Source organism: Aquarana catesbeiana, linkage group LG03 (genome assembly GCF_042186555.1).
Source record: "Aquarana catesbeiana isolate 2022-GZ linkage group LG03, ASM4218655v1, whole genome shotgun sequence".
Classification (NCBI taxonomy): Eukaryota; Metazoa; Chordata; class Amphibia; order Anura; family Ranidae; genus Aquarana; species Aquarana catesbeiana.
Window position 1 is genome coordinate 743,068,970 of NC_133326.1, and position 26,027 is coordinate 743,094,996.

General features: G+C 46.7%; 1 protein-coding gene across 1 annotated transcript in view; it reads left to right on the forward strand.

Annotated features, from left to right (window-relative positions):
- Positions 1 to 26,027, forward strand: part of LOC141133874 (NACHT, LRR and PYD domains-containing protein 3-like) — a gene marked incomplete in the record, with an annotated part of 735,962 nt that overhangs the window by 687,466 nt on the left and 22,469 nt on the right. Inside the window, 2 exon segments of the mRNA XM_073623461.1 lie at positions 3,667 to 3,843; positions 15,149 to 15,226. Coding sequence (XP_073479562.1) covers positions 3,667 to 3,843; positions 15,149 to 15,191 — 220 coding nt within the window.

Genomic DNA, 26,027 nt, shown 5'->3' on the forward strand with positions numbered 1-26,027 from the left:
AGCCTCATCAGTGTCCATCAATGCAGCCTCGCCAGTGTCCCCTCAGTGCAGCCTCACCAGTGCCCCCTCCATGCAGCCTCACCAGTGCCTCCTCCATGCAGCCTCACCAGTGCCCCCTCCGTGCAGCCTCACCAGTGGCCCCTCTGTGCAGCCTCACCAGTGGCCCCTCTGTGCAGCCTCACCAGTGGCCCCTCTGTGCAGCCTCACCAGTGGCCCCTCTGTGCAGCCTCACCAGTGGCCCCTCCGTGCAGCCTCACCAGTGTCCCCTCAATGCAGCCTCACCAGTGTCCCCTCTGTGCAGCCTCACCAGTGTCCCCTCTGTGCAGCCTCACCAGTGTCCCCTCTGTGCAGCCTCACCAGTGTCCCCTCCGTGCAGCCTCGCCAGTGTCCACTCAGTGCAGCCTCACCAGTGTCCCCTCCGTGCAGCCTCACCAGTGTCCCCTCTGTGCAGCCTCGCCAGTGTCCCCTCTGTGCAGCCTCGCCAGTGTCCCCTCTGTGCAGCCTCGCCAGTGTCCCCTCTGCATCCTCGCCAGTGTCCCCTCTGTGCAGCCTCGCCAGTGTCCCCTCCGTGCAGCCTAGTCAGTGTCCTCTCAATGCAGCCTCACCAGTGTCCCCTCAGGGCAGCCTCACCAGTGTCCCCTCAGGGCAGCCTCACCAGTGTCCCCTCAGGGCAGCCTCACCAGAGTCCCCTCCATGCAGCCTCACCAATGTCCTCTCCATGCAGCCTGATCAGTGTCTCCTCAATGCAGCCTCCCCAGAGTCATCTCAGGGCAGCCTCACCAGTGTCCCCCTTCATGTAGCCCCTCTGTGCAGCCTTGCCAGTGTCCCCTCCATGCAGCCTTGTCAGTGTCCCCTCCATGCAGCCTCGTCAGTGTCCCCTCCATGCAGCCTCGTCAGTGTCCCCTCCATGCAGCCTCGTCAGTGTCCCCTCCATGCAGCCTCACCAGTGTCCCCTCCATGCAGCCTGATCAGTGTCCCCTCCATGCAGCCTGATCAGTGACCCCTCCATGCAGCCTGATCAGTGACCCCTCCATGCAACCTTGTCAGTGTCCCCTCCATGCAGCCTCACCAGTGTCCCCTCCATGCAGCCTCACTAGTGTCCCCTCCATGCAGCCTGATCAGTGTCCCCTCCATGCAGCCTCACCAGTGTCCCCTCCATGCAGTCTGATCAGTGTCCCCTCCATGCAGCCTCACCAGTGTCCCCTCCATGCAGCCTCACCAGTGTCCCCTCCATGCAGCCTCGTCAGTGTCCCCTCCATGCAGTCTGATCAGTGTCCCCCTCCATGCAGCCTCACCAGTGTCCCCTCCATGCAGTCTGATCAGTGTCCCCTCCATGCAGCCTCACCAGTGTCCCCTCCATGCAGTCTGATCAGTGTCCCCTCCATGCAGTCTGATCAGTGTCCCCTCCATGCAGCCTCACAGTGTCCCCTCCATGCAGTCTGATAAGTGTCCCATCCATACAGCCTCACAGTGTCCCCTCCATGCAGTCTGATCAGTGTATGGGGGTTAGAGAGGAGAGCCACCAGGTAACACAGAGTGGGGATCTCCCTTTTACCCAGCGTCCGCTGTCATCAGATGTTCCGCCTCCTGTGTGATGTCTATCAAAAGAGCCAGTGCAGGAGGCGGGACATTCGATGACAGCGGACGCTGGGTAAAAAGGAAATCACTGCTCTATGTGACCCAGCGACGCTCGCCCTCACCCCTCACCCTCCGAGGCAACACAAAAGATTGTTGCCGGGGGCCGCGGCTGCAAGTTTTTTGTCCCTGGACCCCAAGCTGGTTCCAGCAGGTGGCGCTGACGGGCCCCCTTCAGCGGTCGGACCCTCGGTCCACGTCCGAATGGACCGACTGATCAGTCCGCCCCTGCATGGATCCGATCTAACCAGTGAATAGCGGATGTTCCTGACATGTTCCTGTTACAGGATAATCCTCAGAAAAAGTTTATTTCTGTTTTATTCTCACAGCCAGACTGTGTCTGTCCTTTTTGTCTTTTTTGTATTTTCTGTCATTCTTTATCTTTTTACATATTTTATACACTAAATGACAAACTAGTGTAGCTCTTCTCTATATTACACAAACAGACAACCTACCTGCAGACAGAGGTAAGTGTTACCACAACCCCGGTGTTACTACACGGCTGTGTAACTATGTAACAAACCACTTAACCACCTGATCCTGATACTTCCAAATAATAATTACACAGCAACAATTATAATACAAAGCAAATACTACATATAATATATGTCTGCTACTACCACAACCTCAGTGCTGGAACAATGTGCTGCAGAATAATGAATTGGTATTAATACACTTTCTGCAGAAACCAACAATTTTATACAGCTAATTGATATCAAAGCACCAGCACTGCATCTGGCTGGTGATACCACAACCCCAGTGCTTTGACTGGCAGGTGATACCACAACCACAGTGCTGTGATTGGCTGGTAATACCACAACCCCAGTGCTGTGATTGGCTGGTAATACCACAACCCCAGTGCTGTGAATACATATTACAAACTAACTCATTACTAATGGAAATTATGAATGTAAAAAACAATAACTAGTTACAAGTAATTGATGACACAACTCCAGTGCTGCAAAATGAATGTATCTAGTTGAATATATATAAGAGGAAAGTCCATATATCTGTGATCAATCTTCCTCAATGATGGTGCCCCCTCCAGTGTGTCACTACAAAATGAAGTGTGTTCAGAGTCCTCCACCTCCGTACTGATGAATTCCCCCCTCAGGTATTGGCCCCATATACAATATAGGTGTCATGTGCTTGTCCCCCCTCTGGGGGGCTCAATGGGCTCAGGGTACATCCCACAAGATCAGCTGTCACAAGCGTGGGGTCCCTTTAAGGGATCTGGTCCCTCCTGATTGGATGGATATAGAACTCCAAATAAAACAAAAATGTAACCAATAGTGAAGTACATCCTTCAAAACCATTGTCTCTTTATTTAAAATAAATGCACTGACAACCAATAATATGTCAGCATATCCAGCAACCAATTGGGCAGTAGATAATATCACTCACCAGCACCACTTCCTGTCTCAGTTCCAGGCAGGAAATTACATCACCCGGCTCCGCCCGAGTGTCCAATGATTGGTTGATCTGCTGACATATTATCATTGCTTGTCAATGTGTTTAGCGATCCTCATGGATTTTGCTGCATGGAGACGCATGTGAAGTACAAATCATATTATTTCCTATGTGGCCGGTTTCCATCGATGTGCCGCAGTTTAGTGTGAAAGGGAATCTATATGGAGCCATTCCCACCTCCAATGTGTGCGTTACCACGTACTCCACAATGTACCCGCAACAGTGTAACTCCACACTAAGACTTTTCAGGTGGGTGACAACTTACCTCCATTTCACAGGGGAGGTCCAACCAATATTCCATCCATATGTCCCAACATTTCATTTTCTAAGACCCCGCCCACTGATTATTTATTGGATGTGTCTACTTCTGCTCCTCCCTGGAAGAACATTTCATTTTCTAAGACCCCGCCCACTGATTATTCATTGGATGTGTCTACTTCTGCTCCTCCCTGGAAGAACATTTCATTTTCTAAGACCCCGCCCACTGATTATTCATTAGATTTGTCTACTTCTGCCCCACCCTGGAAGAACATTTCACCTCTTTCCTGCTTCTCCCTCCAGGATTATGGACTGTAAAGGGACATTATGGTGCTGTGATGATCTTTGCTCTGTTATCTCTACAAACCCAACTCTGACCTATCTGCAGATAACATTGGATGATGATGAGAAGATGTCAGAGTCAGAAGTGAGACATTGTTGTGAAGTCCTCCGGAATGCCGGCTTCTCTGTGGATAGAGGGTAAGATCTGTTATATTGGAAGTAACACATATACTAATACCGCGTACACACGGTCGGACTTTCCGGCATACTTGATCTGGAGGACCAGAGTCCGCCGCACAATCCGACCGTGTGTAGGCTCCGGTGGACTTTTTTGTCCCAAAAGTCCGCCGTACCTAGATTTGAAACATGCTTCAAATCTTAGTCCGCCAGACTCAGTTCCTGACGGAAAGCCCGTTCGTCTGTATGCGTCTGTATGCTGGTCCGACGGACCAGATACAACGCAAGGGCAGAGTACATTTTCCTATTGCAGCGAGTGCGGGGCATCCCAGGCCCTTAGGTCTGGTATGGATCTTAAGGGGAACCCCCTACACCAAAAAAATGGTGTGGGGTCCCCCCTAAAATCCATACCAGACCCCGATCCAAGCACGCAGCCCGGCCGGTCAGGAAAGGGGGTGGGGATGAGTGAGCGCCCCCCCTCCTGAACTGTACCAGGCCGCATGCCCTCAACATGGGGGGTGGGTGCTTTGGGGGAGAGGGCACCCTGTGGGGGCCCCCACCAAAAAACACCTTGTCCCCATGTTGATGAGGACAACTCTGGCCGTTGGTTGTCGGGGTCTGCGGGCGGGGGGCTTATCGAAATCCGGGAGCCCTCTATAATAAGAGAGCCCGCAGATCCCAGCCCCCCACCCTATGTGAATGAGTATGGGGTACATGGTACCCCTACCCATTTACCTAGGGAAAAAGTGTCAATAATAAAACACTACACCGGTTTTTGAAGTAATTTATTAGACAGCTCCGGGGGGGTCTTCTTCCGCCGTTGGGGGTCCCTCCTGTTCCTCTTCTCCCGGCGTCCGGTTGGTTCTTCTCCGCTCCCTATGGCCTCTTCTCCCGATGTTCCAGTTCTTCTGCCGGCTTCTCCGCTGACTTCATGCCGCTCTTTTGCCAGCGGAGGTTCGGAATTCTGGCCTCTGGCTTCTGGGCTTCTTCTCTTCTTCCCATGTTGACACGACGATCTCTCTGGCTGGAATGCTCTCTGAGAGCTCCGATGTGACTTATATAGGTGGAGACCCCGCCCCCTTTTGCCGTCACAGTCCCTGGGCATGCTGGGACTGTGACGTTTTAGAGGGCGTGGTCAACATCACCCGGTGACCACACCCCCTAAAATGTCACATCAGAGCTCTCAGAGAGCATTCCAGCCGGAGAGACCGTCGTGTCAACATGGGAAGAAGAGAAGAAGCCCAGAAGCCCAGAAGCCAGAGGCCAGAAGTCTGGACCTCCGCTGGCAAAAGAGCGGCATGAAGACAGCGGAGGAGCCGGCAGAAGAACTGGAACACCGGGAGAAGAGCCCAGATGGAGCGCAGAAGAACCAACCAGACGCCTGGAGAAGAGGAACTGGAGGGACCCCCGAAGTTGGAAGAAGACCCCCCCGGAGCTGTCTAATAAATTACTTCAAAAACCTGTGTAGTGTGTTCTATTATTGACACTTTTTCCCTAGGTTAATGGGTAGTGGTACCATGTACCCCATACTCATTCACATATGGTGGGGGGCCAGGATCTGGGGGCCCTCTTATTATAGGGGGCTCCTGGATTCCGATAAGCCCCCCGCCCGCAGACCCCGACAACCAACGGCCAGGTTTGTCGGGAAGAGGCCCTTGTCCTCATCAATATGGGGACAAGGTGCTTTGTGGTGGGGGGCCCCCCGCAGGGCGCCCCCACCCTCAAAGCACCCACCCCCCCATGTTGAGGGCATGCGACCTTGTACAGTTCAGGTGGGGGGCGCTAGTCCCCACCCCCTTTCCTGACTGGCCGGGCTCCATGCTCGGATCGGGATCTGGTATGGATTTTAGGGGGGCCCCACGCCATTTTTTCAGCGTAGGGGGTTCCCCTTAAAATCCATACCAGACTTAAGGGCCTGGGATGCCCCACGATGGGGCTCGCAAGGTGTCAATCTCGCCGATAAAAGCGGCGAGATTGACTTCCTTTTCTAGTCCCGTTGTACCCGAGTCACGTTCAAAATAAACGGACCTGTCTGTGTGTGGGCAAGTCCGTTCATTCTGAAAGTCCGCCGTAACTCCGGGGAAAGTCCGGCGGGAAGAACGTCGGACCAAGTCTGCCGGAAAGTCCGCTCGTGTGTACGCGGCATAAGTCTTAAGCCTCGTACACACACTTAGATTTTCTATTCCATTTTTTGTGGCATGCGAGTCTCATGTCGAAAGTGAATAGGTTACTCACAATACGAAAATTTTCAGACGACAGAATACAACGTCAGAAGTGACGTAATGTGTTGAATAGTTTTGTTGAATAGTTTCCATGTATTCTTTCATTTCTGAGCATGCGTAGTCTTGCTCTTACAATTTTTTTTTGTACGAAAACCGTACTGTAAATAAAAATGGAAGGATGGGTGACAAACATTCTATACAATTTCTGTAGTACCCATTGGAGGTCTCTGTAGTTATAAAGATAATGAATAGGAACACAAACATGAAAAATCAAAAGTGCTAATTTTAAAGGCTTTTACGCAAGTTATTGTCATAAAAAGTGTTTGGGGACCCGGGTCCTGCCCCTGGGGACATGGATCAATGCAAAGGAAAGTTTTAAAAACAGGCGTTTTTTCGAGAGCAGTGATTTTATTAATGCTTAAATTGAAACAATAAAAATGAAAATTCCTTTAAATATTGTGCCTGTGGGGTGTCTATAGTATGCCTGTAAAGTGACACATTTTTCCTGTGTTTAGAACAATACCACAGCAAAATGACATTTCTAAAGGAAAAAGGTAATTTAAATCTGATCGTGGCTGTAATGAATTGTCGGGTCTTGGCAATATAGATAAAACTCATTGAAAAAAAATGGCATAGGTTCCCCCCAGTCCATCACCAGGCCCTTTGGGTCTGGTATTAATATACATTTAAAAAAAAAAAATTGCGTGGAGATCCCCCCAAAATCCATACCAGGCCATTCAAGTCTGGTATGGATATTAAGGCGAACCCTGCGCCAAATAAAAAAAAAGGTGTAGGGGTCCCCCAAAATCCATACCAGACCCTTATCCGAGCACACAACCTAGCAGGTGCCAGGAAAAGAGGGGGACAAGAGAGCGCCCCCTCTTCTGAACCATACCAGGCCACATGCCCTCAATGTGGGGAGGTTGCTTTCCCCAAAGCACTTTGTCCCCATGTTGATGGGGACAAGGGCCTCATCCCCACAACCCTTGCCCAGTGGCTGTGGGGGTCTTTAGGCAGGGGGCTTATCGGAATCTGGAAGCCCCTTTAACAAGGGGACCCCCAGATCCCGGGCTCCCCCTATGTGAATTGGTAATGGGTACATTGTACCCCTACCATTTCACAAAAACTTTAGAGCAAGTCCTTTTAAAAAAAAATTAAAAAAATTAAAATGTCCCGTGATGCAGAGCCATCTCATGCCGCCAGATGGATCAAAAAAAGAAAAAAAAAGCCGCAACAGCTCTGCCTCCATGGGAGGCTCCCACCAAATTACGCTTCTTCTCTGTGACAGCTGTAATATAGCTGAGGGCGAGGCCACCTGGTAATGTAAACAGGAGACACGTCCTCCTCTGATGTCACATGGCAGGATCGCCTATTTATGTCGACGAGTTGCCCCGACCTCAGCTATAAAACAGCTGTCATTGAGAAGAAGCATCACTCGGCAGGATCCCCCCATGGAGGCAGAGCTGTTGCGGCTTATTTTTTTTCCGGCTCGTCGGGCGGCGTGAGAAGGATCTACATCGCAGGGCCTTTTTCTTTTAATAAATGACTTTTTTACTATTTTTGACACTTTTTTTGTGAAACGGTAGGGGTACAATGTACCCGACACCAATTCACATAGGGGGGATGCCGGGATCTGGGGGTCTCATTGTTAAAGGGAGCTTCCAGATTCTGTTAAGCCCCCTGCACACAGAACCCCACACCCCCCTGTTCGGTTCGCACCAGAACATGCGAACAGGCAAAAAATTTGTTTGAACACGCGAACACCATTAAAGTCTATGGGACACGAACATGAATAATCAAAAGTGCTAATTTTAAAGGCTTATATGCAAGTTATTGTCATAAAAAGTGTTTGGGGACCTGGGTCCTGCCCCAGGGGACATGGATCAATGCAAAAAAAGTTTTAAAAACGGACGTTTTTTCGGCAGCAGTGATTTTAAAAATGCTTAAAGTCAAACAATAAAAGTGTAATATTCCTTTAAATTTCGTACCTGGGGGGTGTCTATAGTATGCCTGTAAAGGGGCGCATGTTTCCTGTGTTTAGAACAGTCTGACAGCAAAATGACATTTCAAAGGAAAAAAAGTAATTTAACCACATGCCGACCGGGCCATAGCTGAAAGACGGCTACAGCGCGGTCGGCTTATCCTGGGAGGGCGTCCATGGACGTCCTCCCAGAATCCTGCTCTCGCGCGCCCCCTGGTTCCTCCCTCCCCTCTGTGTACCGATCGGTACAGAGGGGGAGGAGCGGGAGAGGGATCGGATGGTAGCAGCGTTGTGGGCCGCATCTGTAGCACCCACAACGCTGCTCTGTGACAAATACAGTCACATCCAGCCATCCATCCATACTCAGCCATCCCTCCATACTATAATACTCTGCAATACACCACAATACTCTGCACTACTCGGCAATACCCCACAATACTCTGCAATACCCCACAATACTCTGCACTACTCCACAACATCCCACAATACTCTGCAATACCCCATAATACTCTGCACTACTCCGCAACACCCCACAATACTCTGCAATACTCTGCAATACCCCACAATACTCTGCAATACTCTGCACTACTCCGCAACACCCACAATACTCTGCAATACCCGACAATACTCTGCAATACCCCACAATACTCTGCACTACTCCGCAACACCCCACAATACTCTGCAATACCCCACAATACTCTGCAATACCCCGTAATACTCTGCACTACTCCGCAACATCCCACAATACTCTGCAATACCCTGCAATACTCTGCAATACCCCACAAAACTCTGCAATACCCTGCAATGCTCTGCAATACCCCACAAAACTCTGCAATACTCCACAATATTCTGCACTACTCCGCAACACCCCACAATACTCTGCAATACCCCGCAATACCCCACAATACCCAGCAATACCCCGCAATACTCTTCAATACCCTGCAATACTCCGCAATACTCTGCACTACTCTGCAACACCCCGCAATACTCTGCAACACCCCGTAATACTCTGCACTGCTCTGCAACACCCCGCAATACTCTGCAATACTCCACAACACCCCGCAATACCCCACAATACGATGCAATACTCCGCAATACCCTGCAATACTCCGCAATACCCTGCACTACCCTGCACTACCCAGTCATACCCAGTCATACTCAGCCATACCCAGCCATACCCAGCCATGCGCAGCCATACCCAACCATGCGCAGCCATACCCAGCCATGCGCAGCCATACGCAGCCATACCCAGCCATACGCAGCCATACCCAGCCATACCCAGCCATACGCAGCCATACCCAGCCATGCTCAGCCATGCTCAGCCATACTCGACTATACTCGGATATACTCTGCCTCTGTATGTGGCCAGGCTGTGGAAGTCTCACACATGTGGTATCGCCATACTCAGGAGGAGTAGGAGAATCTATTTTGGGGTGTCATTTTTGGTATGTATATGATATGTGTTAAAAATATTGTATAAATGGACAACTTTTTTTAACCACTTCCTGCCCACCGGCCGTCATACAACATCCTTGACTTTGTGCGGGGATATCTGAATGATGGGTGCAGCTACGGGCATCTTTCAGATATCAGCTTTTTCAGCCAGCGATTCCATACACCAGAACGATCATAGCGGCTGTTCCACTGCTTGATCATTTTTATGGGAGGCGAGAGGGGACCTCCCCCCTTCCTGCCACCCTCTGGTGCTTCTACCGACTCACCGCTACGATCAAAGCCAGAATCGTTTTTTTATTTTTTTATTTCAGGCTTCCCAGCCTAGAGGTGAGATGTGGGGTCTTATTGACCCCATATCTCACTTTAAAGAGGACCTGTCATGCCATATTCCTATTACAAGGGATGTTTACATTCCTTGTAATAGGAATAAAAGTGATCAATTTCTTTTTTTTTTTGGAAAAAAGTGTCAAACTAAAATAAATAAAGTAAAATGAACAATAAAAAAATATATATATATATTTTTAAAGCGCCCCTGTCCGTGTGCTCGCATGCAGAAGTGAATGCACACGTAAGTCCCACCCATATATGAAAACAGTGTTCAAACCACACATGTGAGGTATCGGTGCGATCAGTAGAGCGAGAGCAATAATTTTGGCCCTAGAACTCCTCTGTAACTCAAAACATGTAACCAGTAAAAAATTTTAAAGCGTCGCCTATGGGAATTATTAAGTAGCGAAGTTTGGCGCCATTCCACGAGCGTGTGCAATTTTGAAGGGTGACATGTTAGGTATCTATTTACTCGGTGCAACTTTATCTTTCACATTATGCAAAACATTGGGCCAACCTTACTGTTTTGTTTTTTTTTAAAGCACAAAACAGTTTTTTTTCCCAAAAAAAAGCGTTAAAAAAATTGCTGCGCAAATACCGTGTGAGATAAAAAGTTGCAACAACCGCCATTGTATTCTCTAGGGGCTTTGCTAAAAAGAACATATATAATCTTTTGGGGTTCTATGTAATTTTCTAGCAAATAAATGATGATTTTTACATGTAGGAGAGAAATGTCAGAATTGGCCTGGGTGCTCCAGAACGCCTGGAGGTGCTCCCTGCATGTTGAGCCTCAAAATGTGGCCACGCTGTGTAAAAGTCTCACACATGTGGTATCGCCATACTCGGGAGTAATAGCAGAATGTGTTTTGGGGTGTAATTTGTGGTATGCATATGCGGTGTGTGAGAGATAACCTGCTAATATGACATTTTTGTGGGAAAAAAAAAGAAAAAAAAATCTTGATTTTGCAAAGAATTGTGGGAAAAAATGACAACTTCAAAAAACTCACCATGCATCTTTCTAAATACCTTGGAATGTATTCTTTCCATAAAGGGGTCATTTGGGGGATATTTGTACTTTTCTGACATGTTAGGGTCTCAAGAATATAGGTAGGCCGTCAGTAATTCAGGTGTGATCAATTTTCAGATATTGGCACCATAGCTTTTGGACTCTATAACTTTCACAAAGACCAAATAATATACACCGATTTGTACTTATTTTTACCAAAGATATGTAGCAGTATAAATTGTGGCCAAAATTTACAAAGAAAAATTACTAATTTGCTAAATTTTATAACAGAAACAAAGAAAATTTCATTTTTTTTACTGAATTTTCAGTCTTTTTTCTTTTATAATAATGAAAAAACACCAAAAAATAAAAAACCCAATGGTGAGTAAATACCACGAAAAGAAAGCTCTATTTGTGTGAAAAAAGGACAAAAATTTCATATGGGTACAGTGTTGAATGACTGAGTAATTGTCATTCAAAATGTGAGAGCACCGAAAGCTGAAAATTGGTCTGGTTAGGAAGGGGGTTTAAGTGCCCAGTTGTCAAGTGGTTAAAACTACTCACAGCTATTAATGAATTGCCGGTTCGACAAAACACATAAATGTTCATTGATAAAAACGGCATGGGAATTCCCCACAGGGGAACCCCGAACCAAAATTTTTAAAAAATGACGTGGGGGGTCCCCCTAAATTCCATACCAGGCCCTTCAGGTGTGGTATGGATTTTAAGGGGAACCCCACGCCAATTTTTTTTTTAAAAATGGCGTGGGATCCCCCCAAAAATCCATACCAGACCCTTATCCGAGCACACAACCTGGCAGGCCACAGGAAAAGAGGGGGGGACGAGAGAGCGCCCCCCCTCCTGAACCATATCAGGCCACATGCCCTCAACATTGGGAGGGTGCTTTGGGTTAGCACCCCCAAAACACCTTGTCTCCGTGTTGATGGGGACAAGGGCCTCATCTCCACAACCCTTGCCCGGTGGTTGTGGGGGTCTGCAGGCAGGGGGCTTATCGGAATTAAGAAGCCCCCTTTCACAAGGGGGCCCCCAGATCCCGACCCTTTCCCCTGTGTGAAATGGTAACCATTTCACAAAAAAACTGTCAAAAATGTTAAAAATGACAAGAGACAGTTTTTGACAAGTCCATGTAATGGGTGACCCCGCCCCCCTGTGACGTCACAGGGAATGCCACAGGAAAGTCCCCGTCAAGTCCCCATGCATCAGAGGGGGGCGGGGTCACCGGGTGGCCCCGCCCTCCGTTAATTAAGAACCGTCAGAAGAGAAGCATCACACAACGGGAGCCTCCCATCATGCCATCATGGATGCGGAGCGGCCCGAGGAGAAGAAGGGAAGAAGACGCCACGGAGAAAGATGCCGGACAAGAACACTGGAGGAAGAACCAGAAGAAGGCTTGTGGGGATGAGGCCCTTGTCCCCATCAACATGGGGACAAGGTGTTTTGGGGGTGCTACCCCAAAGCACCCTCCCAATGTTGAGGGCATGTGGCCTGGTATGGTTCAGGAGGGGGAGCGCTCTCTCGTCCCCCCTCTTTTCCTGCGGCCTGCCAGGTTGCGTGCTCAGGTAAAGGTCTGGTATGGATTTTTGGGGGGACCCCATGCCATTATTTTTTTTAATTTTGGCGCAGGGTTCCCCTTAAAATCCATACCAGACCTGAAGGGTCTGGTATAGATTTTGAGGGGGACCCCATGTCATTTTTTTTTAAATTATGGCTGGGGTTACCCTTAACATCTATACCAGACCTGAAGGGCCTGATATGGAATTTAGGGGGACCCCCACATCATATAAAAAAAAAAATTGGTTCGGGGATCCCCTGTGGGGAATTCCTATGCCGTTTTTATCAATGAACTTGTATGTGTATTGTCGGACCGGCAATTCATTAATAGCCGCGAGTAGTTTTAAATGACTTTTTTCCTTTGAAATGTCATTTTCCTGTCAGACTGTTCTAAACACGGGAAACATGCGCCCCCTTACAGGCATACTATAGACACCCCCCAGGTATGAAATTTAAAGGAATATTACACTTTTATTGTTTCACTTTAAGCATTATTAAAATCACTGCTCCTGAAAAAACAGCCATTTTTCAAGCTTTTTTTGCATTGATCCATGTCCCCTGGGGCAGGACCCAGGTCCCCAAACACTTTTTATGACAATACCATGCATATAAGCCTTTAAAATTAGCACTTTTGATTTCTCCATAGACTTTTAAAGGGTGTTCCACAGCTTTTGATTTTGCCGTGAACACCCCAAATTGTTCGCTGTTCAGCGAACTGGCGAACAGCTGATGTTCGAGTCGAACATAAGTTCGACTCGAACTTGAAGCTCATCCCTAGTCTCCATCAACATGGGAACAAGGTGCTTTGGAGACCCCAAAGCATCCTCCCCATGTTGAGGGCATGTGGCCTGGTACAGTTCAGGAGGGGGCGCTCTCTCATCCTCCCTCTTTTCCTGTGGCCTGCCAGGTTGTGTGCTTGGATAAGGGTCTGGTATAGATTTTGGGGGGACCCCATGTTATTTTTTAAAAATTTTGGCACAGGGTTCCCCTTAAAATACATGCCAGACCCTCAGGTCTGGTATGGATTTTGGGGGGACCCCTAAGCCATTTTTTAAAATTTTTTTGCACAGGGTTCCCCTTAATATTCATACCAGAAGGGTCTGGTATGGACTTTGGGGGGGTCCCCTACGCAATTTTTTAAAAAATTGTTTTGGTTCAGGGTTCCCCTTAATATTTATACCAGACCCAATGGGCCTGGTAATGGACTGGGGGGAACCCATTCCATTTTTTCAATGAGTTTTACCTATATTGCCGGGACCTGACAATACATTACAGCTGCAATCAGTTTTAAATTACTTTTGTTCCTTTAGAGTACTGTCCGTGATACTTTTTTTTATTTATTTGCACTAACATACAATTTTTCAGGACAAGCTTTCGGGGTATGTCCCCTTCTTCAAGGTCCAAGCAGTACTGATTCACAAATTTTTAAGCAGAATGTTAAAGAAGAAAAAAAAAAAAGAGAAAACCAAAACACATACAAATCAATGGTAATAAAGATAGCAGCAGAGTTAGTGAGATAAGACAGAGGGAGAGATAGATGGGAATGTGTGGGGGGAGGGGGATGCTAGTCACAGAGCGGTCGTAAAACTTTAGCATAATGTGTAAGGAAACCAGTATCTAAATTCAGGCCGTTATTCTTCGTGTCAAAAAGAAGTATCATTCTTAGTTCAAACGTTTTCCTTTCCTGGATAGTTCTGAAATTCCCTTTAAGAACTAAGACATTGAGGTCTTCTATAGTGTGGTCCGATTGTGAGAAATGATGTCCCACAGGTGTGCATAAACTGTCTTCTTTATGTTCCTTGATGGTATGTCTGTGCAAATTCATCCTCGCTTGCAACTTCTGTCCTGTTTCACCAACATAAGATCCTTTGCTGCACCTTTTTTACAATCAAATCAAGTTTTGTTCCTTTAGAAATGTCATTTTGCTGTGGTACTGTTCTAAACACGGGAAAAATGCACCACTTTACAGGCATACTATAGACACCCCGCAGGCACGATATTTAAAGGAATATTTCATTTTTATTGTTTCACTTTAAGCATTAATAAAATCACTGCTCCCGAAAAGATGTCAGTTTTCAAAACTTTTATTTACATTGATCCATGTCCCCTGGGGCAAGACCCGGGTCCCCAAACACTTTTTATGACAATTACTTGCATATAAGCCTTTAAAATTAGCACTTTTGGTTTTTCATGTTCGTGTCCCATAGACTTTAACGGGGTTCCGCGGCTTTCAAATTTGCCGTGAACACTGCATATTGTTCGCTGTTCGCCGAATGTCCGAACAACCAAAATTCGGCCTGAACTTATGCTCGGGCCGAATGAGAGAGATGATTGAGATTTCCTGTGCCAATCACAGATTTCCCAGATGATGTAGAGTTTATTCCTTATCCCAAGTTTTATCATTACAAATGGGGATGGGGAAAATCAGTTCCACCAATAATAATCTTAGTCGGGTCCTACAATCTTCCACAAGGTTTTACCTTCACAGAAATATAAATACCCCCCATCCCCCACTGTTTATCCATTGTGTCAGTGAGCCAATCAGATGTGTGTTCTCAGCCTGTACACATGACAGCCCAGCACACCAGGCATACATTCTGCTATCCCAATGGTTGGATGGACATGAGTGTGTGGGCCCCTGCATGGTGAGGGCCCCTCACTTTTCCATAATTTCTTATAAAGCACAGTATGAGCCCCTCCCTCTTTTCCATCATCACAGCAACATTTCCTCCTTTAACACTCTCATTTTATTTTTCTATGAAGGGATGAAGGAGGCTGGGAAGTAACTATAGAAAGAAGAAGATAAGAACATGGTCTGTGGGAGCTCCTCCCCCTCTGCAGGTAATACACAGATCCTGATATGAAGAGAATGTCCAGAATGGAATCAGTGGCAGCTGGTAAAGTTTTAGGATGGGGGCGCCAGACTCACCCCTCCTTTTTGAACCCTCCCACTTATAACCCCCACCCCTTATAGCATCCACCCACTCCGTCCCCTGTATTCCACTTGCTTCCACCCATAGTGTCAGGAGTATACACCTCAGGACAGATCATCACAGCTCATCACAGGACAGAGTATTCAGCCCAGACTCACAGCAGAGTATACAGCCCAGAATCACAGCAGAGTAGACATGTGCATTAGTTTTCATCCGAATGCATTTTCGTCCGAATTTCGGGTATTTTCGTTATCATTTTAATAAACGATGATGAACATGCAGAATCCGAAACCCGAAAGATCCGACATAAACAAATGCTTTTTTTTTTGTTTTCGTTGCGACAACAGTTCGATATAGATAGGAGATTCGACATGGCATTGACAATAGTGATCTGTGGCCATCCAACCTGTAGTCGAATGTGCCTAATCTTAGCTCTATTAGTCCGAGATTATTCTACATAGAAATAAAAGATTTGACATAGAGAGAAAAGATTTGACATAGAGAGAAAAGATTCAACATATAGAGCCTGGTATATAGCATTTATCACAAAGCCTGGTATTTAGCATTTATCACAAAGTCTGGTATATAACATTTCTCACAAAGCCTGGTATATAGCATTTCTCACAAAGCCTGGTATGTAGCATTTCTCATAAAGCCTGGTATATAGCATTTCTTATTGGTCTCCCCTTCTGCTTGAGTCTGTCGCATGGCTACTTAAAGTGTAAGTTCACCTTACAGAAAAATCTGTAAGGTGAACTTACACAGGTCCCCCTCCCATCTGACCCCGATCCCCCATGGACGTCAGAGGGGGGTAATGTAACGGGTGACCCCGCCCCCTCTTACGTCATGGGGAATTCCACAGGGAAGTCCCTGTCAAGTCCCCATGCGTCAGAGGCGGCGGGGTCACCAGGTGGCCCCGCCCTCCGCTATTTAAGAACCGTCAGAAGAGGAGAAGCATCACACAACGGGAGCCTCCCATCATGCCATCATGGATGTGAAGCGGCACGAGGAGAAGAAGATGCCGCGGAGGAAGATGCTGGACGAGAACACCGGAGGAAGAACCAGAAGAACCAGAAGAAGAAAAAGATGGAGGAAGAAACTGAAAGAAGATAGAAGAAAGAAGAAGCATTTAAATAAAGGAATTTTCAAAAACTGTCTCTTGTCATTTTTAACATTTTTGACAGTTTTTTTGTGAAATGGTAGGGGTACTTTTGTACCCCCTTACCATTTCACACAGGGGGGAGGGCTGGGATCTGGGGGTCCCCTTGTTAAAGGGGGCTTCCAGATTCCGATAAGCCCCCCGCCCGCAGACCCCCACAACCACCGGGCAAGGGTTGTGGGGATGAGGCCCTTGTCCCCATCAACATGGGGACAAGGTGTTTTGGGGGGCTACCCCAAAGCACCCTCCCAATGTTGAGGACATGTGGCCTTGTACAGTTCAGGAGGGGGGGCGCTCTCTCATCCCCCCTCTTTTTCTGCAGCCTGCCAGGTTACATGCTCAGATAAGGGTCGGGTATGGATTTTTGGGGGGACCCCACGCCATTTTTTTTATTTTGGTGCGGGGTTCCCCTTAAAATCCATACCAGACCTAAAGGACATTTTTAAAACTTTTTGCATTGATACATGTCCCCTGGGGCATGACCTGGGTCCCCAAACACTTTTTATGACAATAACTTGCATATAAGCCTTTAAAATTAGCACTTTTGATTATTCATGTTCTTGTGTGGTCAGTATAGTGTAGTGGACAGTGTAGTGGACAGTGCAGTGTAGTGGACAGTATAGTGATCAGTGTAGTGTAGTGGACAGTATAGTGTAGTGGTCAGTGTAGTGGTGTGGTCAGTGTAGTGGACAGTATAGTGGTCAGTGTAGTGTAGTGGACAATATAGTGCTCAGTGTAGTATAGTGCTCAGTGTAGTATGGTGGACAGTGTAGTGGTCAGTGTAGTATAGTGGTCCGTGTAGTGGACAGTATAGTGGTCAGTGTAGTGTAGTGGACAGTATAGTATAGTGGTCAATGTAGTGTAGTGGACAGTATAGTATAGTGGACAATGTAGTATAGTGGACAGTATAGTATAGTGGTCAGTATAGTGGACAGAATAGTATAGTGGTCAGTGTAGTGAACAGTGTAGTATAGTGTACAGTATAGTGGTCAGTGTAGTGTAGTGGACAGTATAGTGGTCAGTGTAGTGTGGTGGTCAGTGTAGTGGTCAGTGTAGTGTAGTGGACAGTATAGTGGTCAGTGTAGTGTAGTGGACAGTATAGTATAGTGGTCACTGTAGTGTAGTGGACAGTATAGTATAGTGGATAGTATAGTGTACAGTATAGTATAGTGGTCAGTGTAGTGGACAGTATAGTATAGTGGTCAGTGTAGTGAACAGTGTAGTATAGTGGACAGTATAGTGGTCATTGTGGTGTAGTTCATAGTGTAGTAAACAGTATAGTGGTCAGTGTAGTGTAGTGGACAGTATAGTGGTCAGTGTAGTGTAATGGACAGTGTAGTGGTCAGCGTAGTGTGGTCAGTATAGTGTAGTGGACAGTGTAGTGGGCAGTATACTGGTCAGTGTAGTGTAGTGGACAGTGTAGTTCTCAGTGTAGTTGTCAGTATAGTGGACAGTGTAGTGGATAGTGTAGTTTACAGTATAGTGTAGTGGACAGTATAGTGGTCAGTGTAGTGGACAGTATAGTGGTCAGTGTAGTGGACAGTATAGTGGACAGTGTAATGGACAGTATAGTGGACAGTATAGTGTAGTAGGCAGTGTAGTGGACAGTGTAGTGGTCAATATAGTGGACAGTGTAGTGTACATTATAGTGTAGTGGACAGTATAGTGGTCAGTGTAGTGGACAGTATAGTGGTCAGTGTAGTGGACAATATAGTGGTCAGTGTAGTGGACAGTATTGTGTAGTGGACAGTATAGTGGTCACTGTAGTGGACAGTATAGTGTAGTGGTCAGTGTAGTGGACAGTGTAGTGGTGTGGACAGTGTAGTGGTCCTTGTAGTGTAGTGGACAGTGTAGTGGTCAATATAGTGTACAGTGTAGTGGACAGTGTAATGTAGTGGACAGTATAGTGGTCAGTGTAGTGTAGTGGACAGTGTAGTTCTCAGTTTAGTGGACAGTGTAGTGGTCAGTATAGTGGACAGTGTAGTGTAGTGGACAGTGTAGTGCAGTGTACAGTATAGTGTACTGGACAGAATAGTGGTCAGTGTAGTGGACAATACAGTGGTCAGTGTAGTGTACTGGTCAGTGTAGTGAACGCTGTAGTGTAGTGGACAGTATAAGGGTCAGTGTAGTGTAGTAGACAGTGTAGTTCTCAGTGTAGTGGACAGTGTAGTGGTCAGTATAGTGGACAGTGTAGTGTGGAAAAAGTGTTTTACTGCACTATCCTAGTGTCACTATAAGAATGACATCAAAAATGAGAAAAAAAGCGGCAACTCTAATATGAGACACACACAGCAAACAAAACAAAAAAGAAAAAGCTGCGCTGTATGCTTATTATAAACAAAAATAAAGTGACATATACGTGATTAATCTGATATAATAGACTTGTAAAATTTCTGTGTAACCCAGTATTGCATAAATGATAAACATAACACAAGTGAAGTATGCAAAAAAATATACAAAAATGACACAATGAAGACTACAAGAGTTCTCCAAATGTCCAATCTACTCCATTGGATTGTTAAAAAGACGTATGGTTCATAATGACAGTTCAAGTGATGGTTCCTCAACCCTCTATTCTGTAGTGACATGTAATCACGACACCCAGGAAGATGTGATAGAGTATGATAGGAAAGATCATCCACCAGTAATAATACTGCCGCTTACCAGCTTGTTAGATCTCTTGTTTAGGGAGGTCACAAGTGCCTGTGGCTTTATCCTCAGCCCAGATATAAAGGTTGAATGGTGCAGGAGGGGCTTTAATGTGGCTGTCGACTACTTGTTTATTCTTCCCGCTCCCTCTTGCTCTTCATCGATGTAACGCACAGGCAGGGAGAGAGGGGCGAGAAGTGCTGTGTGTCACAAGCTGGCTCATTCACAGCTGAACGGAGCAGTGTGTGAACCCCCTCTTCTAGGGCAGCTGCACCAAGCCGCTGCCCACACACTGACACCAGGGATGTTCCGGAGGATGTAGTGGCCGTCAGAGGACTCAGTATAGTGTAGTGGACAGGATAGTGGTCAGTGTAGTGGAGAATATAGTGGTCAGTGTAGTGGACAGTATAGTGTAATGGTCAGTGTAGTTGTGTGGTCAGTGTAGTGGACAGTATAGTGGTCAGTGTAGTGGACAGTATAGTGGTCAGTGTAGTGGACAGTGTAGTGGTCAGTGTAGTGTAGAGGACAGTATAGTGGTCAGTGTAGTGTAGTGGACAGTATAGTGTAGAGAACAGTGTAGTGGACAGTATAGTGATCAGTGTAGTGGTCAGTGTAGTGTAGTTTGTAGTGTAGTGGACAGTATAGTGGTCAGTGTAGTGTAGTGGTCAGTGTAGTGTAATGGATAGTGTAGTGGTCAGTGTAGTGTGGTCAGTATAGTGTAGTGGACAGTGTAGTGGACAGTGTAGTATAGTGGACAGTATAGTGGTCAGTGTAGTGTAGTGGACAGTATAGTGTAGTGGTCAGTGTAGTGGTGTGGTCAGTGTAGTGGACAGTATAGCAGTCAGTGTAGTGGACAGTATAGTGGTCCGTGTAGTGTAATGGACATTATAGTGGACAGTATAGTGGACAGTATAGTGGTCAGTGTAGTGTAGTGGATAGCATAGTGGTGAGTGTAGTGTAGAGGACAGTATAGTCTACAGTATAGTGGTCAATGTAGTGTATTGGACAGTATAGTGGTCAGTGTAGTGGACAGTATAGTGGTCAGTGTAGTGGACAGTATAGTGGTCAGTGTAGTGTAGTGGACAGTATAGTATAGTGGTCAATGTAGTGTAGTTGACAGTATAGTATAGTGGACAGTATAGTATAGTGGTCAGTGTAGTGGACAGTATAGTATAGTGGTCAGTGTAGTGAACAGTGTAGTATAGTGGACAGTATAGTGGTTAGTGTAGTTCGTAGTGTAGTGGACAGTATAGTGGTCAGTGTAGTGTAGTGGTCAGTGTAATGGACAGTGTAGTGGTCAGTGTAGTGTGATCAGTATAGTGCAGTGGACAGTGTGGTGTAGTGAACAGTATAGTGGTCATTGTAGTGTAGTGGACAATGTAGTTCTCAATGCAGTGGTCAGTATAGTGGACAGTGTAGTGGATTGTGTAGTGGACAGTATAGTGTAGTGGACAGTATAGTGGTCAGTGTAGTGGACAGTATAGTGGTCAGTGTAGTGTAGTAGACAGTGTAGTGGTCAGTATAGTGTACAGTATAGTGTAGTGGACAATATAGTGGTCAGTGTAGTGGACAGTATAGTGGTCAGTGTAGTGGACAGTATAGTGTAGTGGTGTGGACAGTGTAGTGGTCTGTGTAGCGTAGTGGACAGTGTAGTGGTAAGTGTAGTGGACAGTGTAGTGTAGTGGACAGTATAATGGTCAGTGTAGTGGTGTGGTCAGTGTAGTGAACAGTATAGCGGTCAGTGTAGTGTAGTGGACAGTAAAGTGGTCTGTGTAGTATAGTGGTCAGTGTAGTGGACAGTATAGTGGTCAGTGTAGTGTAGTGGTCAGTGTAGTGGACAGTATAGTGGTCAGTGTAGTGGACAGTATAGTATAGTGATCACTGTAGTGTAGTGGACAGTATAGTAGGGATGAGCCGAACACCCCCCTGTTCGGTTCGCACCAGAACATGCGAACAGGAAAAAAGTTCGTTCAAACACGCAAACATCGTTAAAGTCTATGGGACATGAACATGAATAATCAAAAGTGCTAATTTTAAAGGCTTATATGCAAGTTATTGTCATAAAAAGTGTTTGGGGACCTGGGTCCTGCCCCAGGGGACATGGATCAATGCAAAAAAAAGTTTTAAAAACGCCGTTTTTTCAGGAGCAGTGATTTTAATAATGCTTAAAGTCAAACAATAAAAGTGTAATATCCCTTTAAATTTCGTAGCTGGGGGTGTCTATAGTATGCCTGTAAAGGGGCACATATTTCCTGTGTTTAGAACAGTCTGACAGCAAAATGACATTTCGAAGGAAAAAACCCATTTAAAACTACTCGCGGCTATTGCATTGCCGGTCCGACAATACACATAGAAGTTCATTGATAAAAACGGCGTGGGAATTCCCCACAGGGGAACCCCGAACCAAAATGTAAAAAAAAAAAAAACAACGTGGGCGTCCCCCTAAATTCCATACCAGGCCCTTCAGGTCTGGTATGGATATTAAGGGGAACCCCAGCCAAAATTTAAAAAAAAAAATGACGTAGGGGTCCCCCTCAAAATTCATACCAGACCCTTTAGGTCTGGTATGGATTTTAAGGGGAACCCCGTGCCAAAATTTTTAAAAAATTGGCGTGGGGTCCCCCCAAAAATCCATACCAGACCCTTATCCAAGCACGCAACCTGGCAGGCCGCAGGAAAAGAGGGGGGACGAGAGAGCGCCCCCCCTCCTGAACCGTACCAGGCCACATGCCCTCAACATTGGGAGGGTGCTTTGGGGTAGCCCCCCAAAACACCTTGTCCCCATGTTGATGAGGACAAGGGCCTCATCCCCACAACCCTGGCCGGTGGTTGTGGAGGTCTGCGGGCGCGGGGCTTATCGGAACCTGGAAGCCCCCTTTAACAAGGGGACCCCCAGATCCCAGCCCTCCCCCCTGTGTGAAATGGTAAGGGGGTACTTACCCCTATCATTTCACTAAAAAACTGTCAAAAATGTTAAAAATGACAAGAGACAGTTTTTGACAATTCCTTTATTTAAATGCTTCTTCTTTCTTCTATCTTCTTCATCTTCTTCTTCTGGTTCTTCTGGCTCTTCTGGTTCTTCGTCCGGCGTTCTCGTCCAGCATCTCCTCCGCGGCGTCTTCTATCTTCTTCTCCTCGGGCCGCTCCGCACCCATGGCATGGGGGGAGGCTCCCGCTCTTCTCTTCATCTTCTTCATCTTCTTCTCTTCTTCTTTTCTTCTCTTCTTCATTTTCTTCTCCGGGCCGCTCCGCATCCATGCTGGCATGGAGGGAGACTCCCGCTGTGTGATGGCATCTCCTCGTCTGATGGTTCTTAAATAACGGGGGGCAGGCCCACCCGGTGACCCCGCCCCCCTCTAATGCACGGTGACTTGACGGGACTTCCCTGTGACGTCACGGGGAATGCCACAGGGAAGTCCCGTCATGTCCTGTGCGTCAGAGGGGGGCAGGGCCACCAGGTGACCCCGCCCCCCTCTGACACACGGGACATGATGGGACTTCCCTGTGGCATTCCCCGTGACGTCACAGGGAAGTCCCGTCAAGTCACCGTGCATCAGAGGGGGGCGGGGTCACCGGGTGGGCCCCGCCCCCCGTTATTTAAGAACCGTCAGACGAGGAGATGCCGTCACACAGCGGGAGCCTCCCTCCATGCCAGCATGGATGCGGAGCGGCCCAGAGAAGAAAATGAAGAAGAGAAGAAGATAAGAAAAGAATAAGAGAAAAAGATGAAGAAGATAAAGAGAAGAGCGGGAGCCTCCCCCATGCCATGGGTGTGGAGCGGCCCGAGGAGAAGAAGATAGAAGACGCCGCGGAGGACATGCTGGACGAGAATGCCGGAGGAAGAACCAGAAGAGCCAGAAGAACCAGAAGATGAAGGAAGATAGAAGAAAGAAGAAAGAAGAAGCATTTAAATAAAGGAATTGTCAAAAACTGTCTCTTGTCATTTTTAACATTTTTGACAGTTTTTTAGTGAAATGGTAGGGGTAAGTACCCCCTTCCCATTTCACACAGGGAAGGGCTGGGATCTGGGGGTCCCTTTGTTAAAGGGGGCTTCCAGATTCCGATAAGCCCCCTGCCCGCAAACCCCCACAACCACCAGCCAGGGTTGTGGGGATGAGGCCCTTGTCCTAAATAAGATTCTAAAGCCAGTTAAGACATGTAATTATAAAAAATATAGATCAACTAAATCTAGGATACCATTTATTTTCCAATTTCACAGGTATAGTGATAAGATTCTTAATCTAGTGAGGAAACATTGGCCAATCCTAAGGCGATCATATCCACAGATAGAGGAATTTCAACAAATTCCCATGAAAGCATATCGGCGGAATAAAACTTTGCGTGATTCGAATTCAGATCAAACACCCATGAAATAAAAACCACATTTCTGGGCAGGAAAAGAAATGGATGCTTTCCATGTCTTAATTGCATTCAATGCAATCTTATGCTCAAGGGTAATCACTTCATCCATCCTACAACTAAAAGTAAAATAATGCTTAATGGCTTTTATACATGTCAGACATCCTATGTGGTATACATCCTTTTATGCCCGTGCAATCTCATCTATGTGGGGGAAACAACCCAAAAAATTAAGGATCGTATAGCGCAACATCGTAGTACGATCCAACACCCGCATTCGGGTCTCCCTGTGTCACGTCATTTCTCTGAGATGGGACACAGGGATACCGATTTACGGTTTATGGTTCTAGAGGAAGTATCTCGTGATAAAAGAGGGGGAGACAGGATTTTGAAGTTGAAGAAACGTGAAGTCTGGTGGATTAACAGATTACAGTCCCTGCACCTGGGGGGTATGAATAGAGATTATGATTTATATCTATTCCTATAGATTGTGGATGCGGGGCAGTTCAATCATCTGATGTGTAAAATATATATACTTTATATCTTCTCCAGATCCAATGAAATGAATTCCCGTGTGAGAAATTGGCCAATCAAACTACTGATCGAAATGTGTTAAGAAATCTGAGACTATATTGTTATAAATCGGATTGGTTACTGATTGATAAGTGTAAATTTCTGATGGCAGTAGAAGTTGTTGACTTCTGGTTAACGCTCGGAATTGAGATGATACTTTTTATGATACATGGGCCTGTCTTTTGTAAATATTTTGGGTTATGGATTTATAATGTCACTTGTTATTTTGTTTCACGTAGAGAGGGTTAAACTTTTAGGATTTGCTAATCAGTAATGGTAACGATTAGATTCTATACATTTGTGGTGATGTGTTGGGTGTGGATAAGAGAGGGAGATGATATCGGGTTCCCCACACACAGCCAGAGAAGCCTGATGAAGAGCGATTTATGCTTGATACTGTACAGTTGCTTGCATGTCTGCACTTTCAAGTTTTGTATGTTTCTTGGAATATTCAGGTAAAAGAAATATTTGCATCAAGCAATCAAGCATCGGTCCTGTTGTTTCTTCATTTTATATATATATACACACACACTGTATTCAGTTTAGCTAGATACGTTCCTGTTATTCTCTTCCTAATATACTGATAGGCAGGCAGGTGTTTTTACAGTATTTACAGTTAGTGTAGTGTGTCCTCTGCACAGTGTGCACCTAAAGCTACCTGAAGACAATTGCTGGTGTTCTCATACTAATAATACTACAGGCAGGCAGTTGATTCTGCTAGCTGCAGTATAATCAGTATATATATATATACATCCCATCTTTGTGCAGCTACATCTTACTGCAGGTCATTAGTATGTCTGGAAGGCCAACAAGGAGAGGCAGACAGTCACAAGCCAATAAAAGAAGGCAAGCAGGCTCTGTGTCTAGAGGCAACAGTGCTGATCGTGGACACGGTGCATCCTCATCAGCACGTGGCCATGGGACACGCTTGTCCTTTTTTTAGGCAGCTGGCCGCATTGAGCCACAACATGCCGAAGACTTGGTAGAGTGGATGACCAAGCCGTCCTCATCCTCTCTCACCCAGGCTCAGGGTACTTTGTCTGGCAAATCAGCTGCCAATGTGGCCTCTTCCCTCGGCTCAATGGCATAAGTCACTCCTTCCCTAGCCCCACCATGTCCTCCTGAGGAGTACCCCAAACTGTTTGACCACAGTGTTGGGTACATGCTCCAAGAGGATGCCCAGCGTTTTGAAGGCTCCAATGATGGTACCCAGCTAGAGGAAGACAGTAACGTGAACCCAGAGAGAGGGGGTGCCCAAGAAGGACAGCAGTCTGGCAGTCATGCCCCCCAAGCTGCAGCATACTGCCAGGTATGCTCCAGTGATGAGGAGGGAGGGGATGATGAGGAAGTCACTGATTCCACCTGGGTGCCTGATAGGAGAGAGGAGGAGGCACATCTCCAATAAGGCAGGATGCCCTCCAGGGGCCAGCTTAGGGCAGTACACCGACTGCATCACACCGCTGAGCTCCGCATGTGCAGGGCGCTGCTGTCTCTGCATGGTAGTCAAAAAGTCAAAAAAAGAATAAGCGGACCTCTCCTTGCTCCTCATCAGCTGGGATTTCCAACCCCACTATACCTTCAGTCCTCTCTGAACCCTGCACTGAGAGGAATGAAGGTGTAGAATTAGGTGTTTCACAGCCAAGTACTTGTGGGCAATCTGCTATCGGTACACCAACGTCACATTGTACCAGGCATATTTCCCTGCCCCAGCTGCTACACCGACAAAAGAAGTTCGCTCCCAGCCATCCACATACCCAGCAGTTGAATGCTAGCTTGGCTAAATTGCTAGCACTTCAACTGCTGCCTTTTCAGTTGGTAGACTCTGCCCCCTTCCGTGAGTTTGTGGAATGTGGGGTTCCTCAATGGCAGGTTGCCAAACACTACTTTTTCTCATGGAAAGCGATTCCGGCTCTCTACCAGCATGTGGAAGGCAATGTCTTGGCCTCTCTGGACAGGGCGGTCAGCAGTA